The sequence below is a fragment of the Polypterus senegalus genome, chromosome 16 (genome assembly GCF_016835505.1).
Source record: "Polypterus senegalus isolate Bchr_013 chromosome 16, ASM1683550v1, whole genome shotgun sequence".
Lineage (NCBI taxonomy): Eukaryota > Metazoa > Chordata > Cladistia > Polypteriformes > Polypteridae > Polypterus > Polypterus senegalus.
Window position 1 is genome coordinate 101,139,748 of NC_053169.1, and position 8,896 is coordinate 101,148,643.

Consider the following 8,896-nt stretch of genomic DNA (forward strand, 5'->3'; position numbering starts at 1 on the left):
GAATGTGCAACAGCTTCTTTCCACAGGCAGTACGACTGCTAAATTTTCTAAGCCATAGTATTTAATTGACTATTTTACATAAATACTGGATGGACTTTATGAAGTGAGCACTTTCTTTGTCTACTTCTGTGGTCCCCAAATTTTGCACATTTTCTGCGCGTGAGTGAGACACTTGTCTCCCTGGGCTGATATGGCAAACTTGAGCATTTAGACTGTGACATTCTAAAATAAGGAATGACAATGGGGGACAATAAGGGGGCAGATGGAGGGTCATAATGATGTATAAATTTGACCCAAGTTATGTGCTTTGTCGATTGTTTGTTTTATCACGCAGCCAATTCATGTTGTGCCCATCGCCAACCTAAAATGGATGATTAGACTCATGGGATTAGGAAGAGAGGGGAAGGAAACTTGTGGGTCAGTGAATGTGAAACACTGAGGTTAATAATTACAGATCCAAGCGGGTAAATCAGAAGTAAAGAAATGTAAGGGCCAAGGCTGTGAGAACTGCATTAACCAAAAGCAAATAAAACACTTGGAGCGAAACAAAGCTAGAAGTCTTTCTGTTGCTCCTGCCTGCAGTCTTTTTCTAATGCCCCTTTAGAAACATTTGTCAAGGAGATCGAGTTGTTCCCAGTGTTCAGTTAATGAGGTCTCGGATGGGAGTTCTGGTCCCCTTGCTGTCCTGAGAGAGTAAAAGGAAGTCGTGTTCTTTGTTGGGAGAGAATAACTGTCATCTGTATGAATGGCAGCATTGTAACATTCGCCAGTTTGTAACATTCAGAACCCAGTTGATGTTGCTTACTGCAGTGTCTTTGGCGTTGAGGGCATGATGTCCACTTGTGTGTATCCCAGCAGTCCAAAGAAGTGCTGCTTACTTTTAAATTTGTTGACTCTAAACATGCTTAATAGAAGTCATATTGTGAAATCTGGGTTCTTCCTATAGCATCTGTTAATATCCTGTATCAATGTTGATTCTAGATTTTTAAATGCTATTTTTGAAGTAACTAGAGAAAAAAAACTAATTTTATATTATATAATAAAATAATATGATGTGATTTTTCTCTGAGACACTTTAATGTCCTGCGAGAGAAGGAGGACCGATGCTGTACTGGCTTTTAAATATTGAAGTGCAGTACAACATGCAGATCACATGACGTGGCAGCAAGCCAGCTGATCGAGCATAGAGGAGGTTAAAAAAATGTATTTGTTTCCCATTGTATCACCGTTTAAGAGGGGCTTCCACCTTAGCCAGCCCCTGTCTTCACAACGCGAGAGGCAGAGATGTGAAGTGGCTGGTGCATAGCGCCACAGAGGGAGGGTGTGGGTGAGTGTAGTGAGCAGGGCAACGCCCCTAGTGTAAATAATTTTTTTGAGTATATTCTGTGAACCTCCCTGCGTGGGGTTTGCATGTTCTCCCCGTGTCTGCGTGGGTTACCTCTAACAGTCCAAAGACATGCAGGTTAGGTGGATTGGCGATTCGAAATTATCCCTAGTGTGTGCTTGGTATGTGTCTGTGCTCTGTGGTGGGCTGGTGCCCTGCCAGGGGTTTGTTTCCTGCCTTGCGCCCTGTGTTGGGTGGGATTGGCTCCAGCAGACCCCTGTGACCCTGTGTTCGGATTCAACAGGTTGGAAAATGGATGGATGGATATTGTGTGAGCCGCTCAGCTGCAGAGCTAGGTTTTCATGGGTCCCAGGTGCAAAGCAATATTGTTGGACTTTGTGGTCTCCTTGACTGGAAGTTTACCTGCTATTGTTTCAGAAGTATTTAATACCCGAGTATAAGGTTTACAAACATGGAGGTGGTTTTACAGTAAATGTCATTAAGCGACACAGTGGGCTTACTACTGTACATCTTCAATCTTGGGTCTTGCGGTGAGATGAACATTTAGGAAGTTTATTAAATCCAAAAGGAAATTGCCAAGTTACAGCAGCGGGCGACAAAGGCACAAATGTACACAGAATAAGAATTCTTACAATCCTAAGTATGCTATCAAGACACAAATAGACCTCCATTAACGACATTGGCTGTTCACGAAGTGTGAAGTGATTAGAATTGCACATACAGTACTAGTCAGTTAGTTATAATTCAACAGTACAGGATGTCTGTTGGTCCTTGGCATAGTGTGTTGGCACAAAGCGTCCTTGTCCTGTTAGGATGTGTGCCAGACCAGCTCAGTACCATTCAGCACTCTGGGAACGAGACCACCTCAGCTGAGGGGTGACTTATCATGGAGCATACGAGGAGTGAAAGGAGAATTTGTCACCTTTCATTCACTTTGAGATATTATTTGAAGAATACCAATATATTTTTTAAATATTACTAAATTTAAAAAGTGTACCACCATAGGTGGCAAATCCTTCACATTTTACAATTAAATTGGTGATTACTTTTGTCTCCACAGGACTTGTGCTTCCAGGTTTAAACTTGAGGTTTTCTTCCTCCATCAAGCGGCAGTAACAGGAGTGAAAACCACACAGTGTCGTGTAGGGGTGCGAGAGCTCGGAGGGTCTCTTCTTAATCGCCTACGTAGCCAGTGTTGACCGTCCCACTGCCATCACTCTTGGAGTTCTCTTCAAAGAGTTCAGCTTTGGGACTCGCCTTTATTGCGCCATATTCCGCATTTTGTAAAGGGAGATGTTGGTTCTCTTGGGATTCATTGCAGTTCTGCTCTTCTAGCTCATACTCCTCATCTTCATCTTCTGATCCCTGAAAACCAATAAAAGGAAAGCTTTGTACGTTAACCTGAAGTAGTGAGGTGATGTGTCTTTGACAGTTAACACTCCATTATGTCTGCTGTGAGGCTTCATACAAGTAGAGTGTTGCCACATCCACAAAGTACATCAGGACGCCCCACTGTCTCCTGTTTAAATTGCATTTCATCACAGTCATTGCAGACGGGGAGGTAAAACAAATGTCATGATGATTTAAGGAAAGGGATGCCCTCGCTGGCCATGTGTGATTATAAATACCAAATATGGTGCTAAATATTTGAGTTGGGGAAGAGAAGATATATAATATAATGAGACTGCAAGGTATCCGTGGTATTCAGAAATGACCTGAAGCTAAACGTCAGACTTGTAACATAAAATGGTGGAACGACACTGCCGCTTCTTTTCTGGCTTAATGTGCAACAGTCCCATTTTTCTATGTTTTAATAACGAAGAGTTCCCTTTTCAAAGATTAGGGGTTTGAGTTGTCTGGCTGTATCATTTCATGCTGCCATTTTTTGGTTTCCTTCTTTCGACGCTCCCATAGGTAAGGTAATTTTTTGCTGTTAAAATATTGAAAATGTGACTGCTGCCCTTTAATAGAATAACGAAGGGCGTGCCATGAGGGACTGGCGACCTTGGAAACGGGGAGAACATGCAAACTCCCAGGAAGTGAACACTTGAATTTGAATCCCAGCCTCCTCATTGGGCCATATGGCTAAACGTTAAACAATTTTTAAGTTGAAAGTTATTTTGTAATTTATTGCTTTAGGATTATCAACCACTAGTGGGAAAACAAACATTTTTGCTTGGTTTAAGGAAAGGTGGGAGTTTAGTCATCCAAGATATTATTATAAGTAATAAGAATGGAAATTCAGTTATTTATATTTATTGTAAGTAGAATTTGTTTCTGCGTACTGCCTTTTGATTCAAATGTTCTTAGTTTAGTTGCGTTTGTGGATCTGTTTTGTCTCCTTTTTCTCTGTGGCCGCTCCTACCAGTTCTCACGGGTCTCGGGACCACCGCAGCTGTCTACACATGGCTTTTTCTGCAAGTTGTACTCCGATACGAAGGGGCTTTTCTAATTGTATTAAAATGAGTCAAGTTATTACACAAAAGAATAGGATCGCTGAACAACACCCCCCTCTTGTGGACACTTTGTGTATTACGATAGGCAATGCACAGGACCTGAGCACAAAATAAATTTGCCAACTCCATTTAATAAACTGAGGCGCCCCTTCAGTCTGTTGGTTGATGCTTCAATCATGCAGACTTTATAAGAAGCATTAAAGAAATCAAAATAGTCTTAGTTTTTAAGAATAAAACCGGATGTGCAGCATTTTAGTATTTTGAGTTGGCAAGACATTATTAAATCCCCAGGGGAAATTATAGGATTCGGAAATTACATGTCAGCTAAACACTTGCACACAGGGGCACCACTTCCTCCTTTGTGTGGGTTTGTTATCTGTGGAGTGTAAGGGTGGTCCCCCCCATTTATGACTTGGTAGGCGCATTGCTCAATTAGTGTCTGTTGTGGCACAAGTGTAAAATCGGTGATGTGTTTCTGAAGCTTCTTCTCAGGTTGCCTTGTTACACCACATATAGAATTCACTTGCAAACTATGGCTAAGAATGTTGTTGTTTTGCTTGATCTCTTTGATCGTGACCAGTAATAATTTAATTCAGTAGACGGAGCCCATCAGAATATGAAGGAGAACACGAAAGCAGCCCTGAGCAGTGCAGTCGTGTCCGCACCTCGTTCTGTCGTCGGTGGTGTTCGTCAATGGCGTACTGGTACTTCGGCGTGTTAAGTCCAAGGATGTTGGCCAGCTTTCCTCCAAGGAAGTCGCAGGCTAAAAAGAGAGAGAAAGACACAACGTGAGAAGACCCCATAAGACACACAGTGCACAATAATAAGAGCAAATCCTGTAAAACAAAAATGAAAGCACTGGGTATTCAGAGAGGAGGTCAACAACACAAAAATCAAAGAACAGCCAATGTGCAAAAAAGAAGAATGTCAATTTATTTAAAACAACATAGGAATGCTGTGGCCAAAGTGCTTTACAATAATAGAATAAAAGAAAAACTAACAAATAAAATACATAATAAATAGAAGTAATGTTACATAATCACAATGAGGTGATTATGAAGAACATGCAAGTGGTTAAAAAAAATGTCAGCTTTGCAGTTCCCTGGGCAAAAGCTTGGAATTAAAATTTTAATTCTCTTACTGTTTAGTGACGCCAAGGCAAAACGAATTGTCAGAAACCAGAGATACGAACCCCAGGAGAGTTGAGACTGCAAAACAAGAAATAAAAAAAATCTGAATAAGAAGATGATGGCAGCCTGTAGTGTCACCTTAGGGCAGCCATTGGTGTCTGTCGAGATGTTTCCTGGCCCTTTGGAGTTTTACCACCACACTTCATCACAAAGGGGCAGACAGTTCAGACATGACCCTGATTTGAGGGTCTCTTTCTCTCTCTCTTTGATGATCTCCGGTTGCACGTAAACCGCCTGTGAGCCTAGAAAGTGGACGGGTGAAGAGGATTATTTCTTTTTTTCCTCCATAATAGTAAATCAGCTGGCAAACTTTGTCCGCTCCAATTGGTTTTATTTTGAATGCAAGACCGAAATTCTACCTGCACACGTCCTCCACGCTGAACGGTAGAAGGCTGTGGGACAGATGAACTCTGGCAAAGGGCAGGAAGCTTCATTGGAGAAATTCGATTTGTGGGTTAACCTGACAAACGGCAGGAGATCAGAGAACAACTCTGTAGAGAGAAGGACCATATGGTGGGAGAGACCAACATGGTGGTCCATAGCAAAACGAAGGTCAGAGAGATGAAACCAAGCGTAAGCAGCCCACATCATCAGGCGACGATCAAAGTCGAGAACAACACACTGAGGTTTTGGGCTGTGAATGATTCTGTTAAACTCCTTTGCTGCTACCAATGCCCCTCTGCTTCTGAAAATCTAGAATTGTGGACAATCGGAAAGTCTTAAGAGGATAAGAAATGAGTGACAGTAAAACTTTGTGCTCTTACTTTATCAACAGGCGCCTCCTGAAGTTTATTCTGACTGCCCTCCTCTTCCTCATCAGTGCTGAACTCATCCATTGTTTCACCAGTGGCAAAGTGGATGACCCTCCTGGGTACCTTTATGCTCCTCAGATCCCCACTTTCTCCTTGGACCTGCGGCAGAGGAACTTTGCATTGTTAGTGGACAGTAAACCCCCCAGTCTGATTCCAAGTCCATTTTAAAGTAACATTTTGGGGGGGTTGGGGGTACTCAGGCTAGCAAACCTCACCAGTCCCACCAAGTGAGTTTCTTCCAAATGACATCAGGCCGAATTTTGAAGGCCCTTCAAGTCCTATTCTGCACCGCGGTCCTTTGTTGTTTATTCTGTGTTTGTGGTTCTCTGTGCATGAAGAAAAACTCGCTGAGGTTTGTGTGAAATTTTTCAAAGAACATTTGGGCCAATGAAGACAGAAGTTAAGGTAAAGCACCGCAACTCGCGAACGATGGCGACGGAGAATGGAAACGGGTGATGTGACGATAAGCACATGCAAGAAAGTCTTTCACTGCTGCACTCTATATGTGACTGTACAGTATAAGCCTATTTATATAGTGCCTTTCATGTCTATCACTAGTCACGGCACCAGCGTGTGAAGATGCTTTGTATGTTCACAACGTGCAAGTAAGAATTTCACTGGACTCTCCACATGGAACAATAAACCTCTTCGATAGCGCCTTTCATCTCTGTCACTAATGGTGGTTGTGGAGATTGGTGGCATGTTATGTGTTGATCGGTAGGTGCAAGTGAGAATGTCTCTGTACAGGTGACTGAAGGACTTGTGTTATATAGTGCCTTTCACGTCTATGGCGTATCCTTTTCATATTTATCAATGAGCCTGGTCCTGTGCTGCGTGTTGATTAGCACATGCAAGTACAAATTTCACAGGACTCTTGCGTGTGACAGTAATACTCCTACTATATAGTGCCTTTCATATGTCACTAGTCCTGCTTTTGGAAGTGAGCGGTGTGTTTCACGCCAATTAGCACAGACGTGTCAGTGTTCCATCTACAGAGTCAAGTGAAATTCTAACGCCTCTCTAAATGTTTTATAATAATACATTTTATTTATATAGTGCCTTTCCCATCTCTGTCACCAATGATGCTGGAGCGAGGTGACGTGTGGCATGTTGATTAGTGTGTTCAAGTAAGAATTTCCCTGGACTTGGTTCATTGGGCAGAGACCCTACAAACTTGTTATATAGCGCCTTTCCTCTCTGTCACAACACCATTTATTTATGTAGCACATTTTCATACAATGCAGCACAACGTGCTTTAAAAGATGACATAAAAAGGAAGTTAATAAAACAAACACGATTAGGCGATGGTCTTATGCAGTCATGAGTTACGGAACTTCAGCTTGGTGACAGACTTGTGCTAATCGATAGGGAACAAGAATGACACTGGACTCTCTGCACAGGAAAGTAAGGAGACTGTAAACCTGTTTATATAGCGTCTTTCATCTTAACAACTAATAGTGCTGGACAGTGGTGAAATGTTAAATGTTTGATCTCCGTCCACGTGACAGTAGGACCCTACAATATAGCGCCTTTAAAATGAGTGTGCCGCCGCACAGGACGGTAAGGCTTTGTTGCCATCGGCACGTTCGGTTTATAGACCGGACGACCACCCATCGGCGCTCACTTTACCCTTCCGTTGTGCCTCCCTTTTATGACCCTCTCCCAAGCGTTTCCATAGTTACCAGGACAGCGCTGGCCGACGCTCTGAACTTTTATGCCATCCTGTCTGTCCCACTGCTAGAAACCGTTCGGTTTACACGGACAAAAAGGCCGTCGTCGTCGTTGTTTAAAGTTTATTAGATGTGATGACGTAACATAAAAAGTATGAAATTCGCATTTTACCGGAGAAAAAAGTGGGAGCGGCGATGACACACATACGCAGATCCCACCGCGCACGCGCACTTCGCTAACAAATGGCTTTGGAGGGTTTTAAAGGTTTTCTTCAAACAGGTTGCTCGCCGGTGCGCCGCTCCGCTTTTTATTCACTTCGTGTTCCCTTTGTATCGACTTGTCTCGGCAAAGTTAAATAAATCGAAGCGCCACTCACCTGCTCGGCGTTGCCGCCCTCCGTCATGCTGCTTGTCTCTCCGGAGCTTCCGCGTGTTTCGGCTGTTTAAACGGCTGGAAATGTGAAAGCCAAACGAGATAAGAACCGAGGGAGTGGAGGAACAGGTTCCGGCAGAAGACGGGAGCGTTGACACGTGTGTGTGTGCGTTGTGGGGCTCCCTTGTTTGTTTTAGGCCACTTGTCCTCGGGATCAGGTCTGCTGATGACACAGCTGTGGAGGGTCTGATCTCCAAAAAGAGTGAGCAGGCTTACCCGGAGGAGGTGGCGGGTCAGTCACACTGGTGCCAGGACAACTGCCTACTATTCAGGAATGTCTGCAAGACAAAAGGAGCCGATTGTGGTCTTTGGGAGAAAACAACAGAGGAACCACCACCACACATCTCCCCGCCCCAAATCCCACAGCTGGAGAGGGTGGACAGTCACAGAGGACCTGACCAGGTCTGAGCACATCAACGCCTTGGTGAAGAAGGTGGATTATCACCTCATATCTCACAGAGAGTTTAGGCTGCTTCATAACCCACAAAACACGTGTCAGGTGGTGTCTAAGGAAAGCCGGGAAAATCAACAAAAGTCCTAATCGCCCCAGTCATTGAACTGCTGCCATGCCTCTGCCTGCACGAGACTTAAACATCACTAAAGAACTTCAACACATCCACCATTTAAAAAAGTGTCCTGAAGAGAGTAAAACCGTCAGCCAACCACATCACAAGCTGTGCATTTGCCACCTTCTAGGACATCGATATCAAGTGATGTTGGACCAGCGCAAAGAAAATAAGCTGTGACAGCAGCCATCCCAACGTTGGCCTCTTCTTCTCTGTGCTGCAGTCACATAAACACTATGGCTACCTGAAGTCCAGGGGAGAGAGACAGTCCATCCACATCCTAAACGAGGACACAGTGCCCTATTGTTAACTCTCTTACATTAATTTAAAACTCAATAAATGATTTTTGATGTTATGACGTCACGTCTTGTTATCATCCTTTGATATTCTTAAGGACGGTCATTTGCTGCCACGTGGCTCTTTA

General features: G+C 43.5%; 1 protein-coding gene across 2 annotated transcripts; it reads right to left on the bottom strand.

The window, feature by feature from the left end:
* Positions 1-1,876: 1,876 nt before the first annotated feature.
* On the bottom strand, positions 1,877-8,200 carry LOC120516745 (protein FAM177A1). 2 transcript variants are annotated; one of them, XM_039738641.1, is made up of 5 exons: positions 7,851-8,200; positions 5,756-5,902; positions 4,943-5,009; positions 4,467-4,564; positions 1,877-2,710 (listed from the first exon to the last, which is right to left on the bottom strand). In XM_039738641.1, exons 1-5 carry the CDS (start codon positions 7,875-7,877, stop codon positions 2,519-2,521), a joined length of 531 nt encoding a protein of 176 aa, XP_039594575.1. In that variant the 5' UTR covers positions 7,878-8,200; the 3' UTR covers positions 1,877-2,518. The 2 variants fall into 2 exon arrangements, with proteins under 2 accessions (XP_039594575.1, XP_039594576.1); XM_039738642.1 differs by lacking the exon at positions 7,851-8,200 and adding an exon at positions 7,486-7,595.
* Positions 8,201-8,896: the final 696 nt, after the last annotated feature.

Bases quoted from the DNA above. Each gene is read 5' to 3' on its own strand.
- LOC120516745 (XM_039738641.1), bottom strand. From the start codon at position 7,877: ATGACGGAGGGCGGCAACGCCGAGCAG. The intron at 5,903-7,850 runs GTGAGTGGCGCT...CCTCTGCCGCAG, and splicing joins AGGGCGGCAACGCCGAGCAG to GTCCAAGGAGAAAGTGGGGA. The intron at 2,711-4,466 runs GTGCGGACACGA...ATTGGTTTTCAG, and splicing joins ACCACCGACGACAGAACGAG to GGATCAGAAGATGAAGATGA.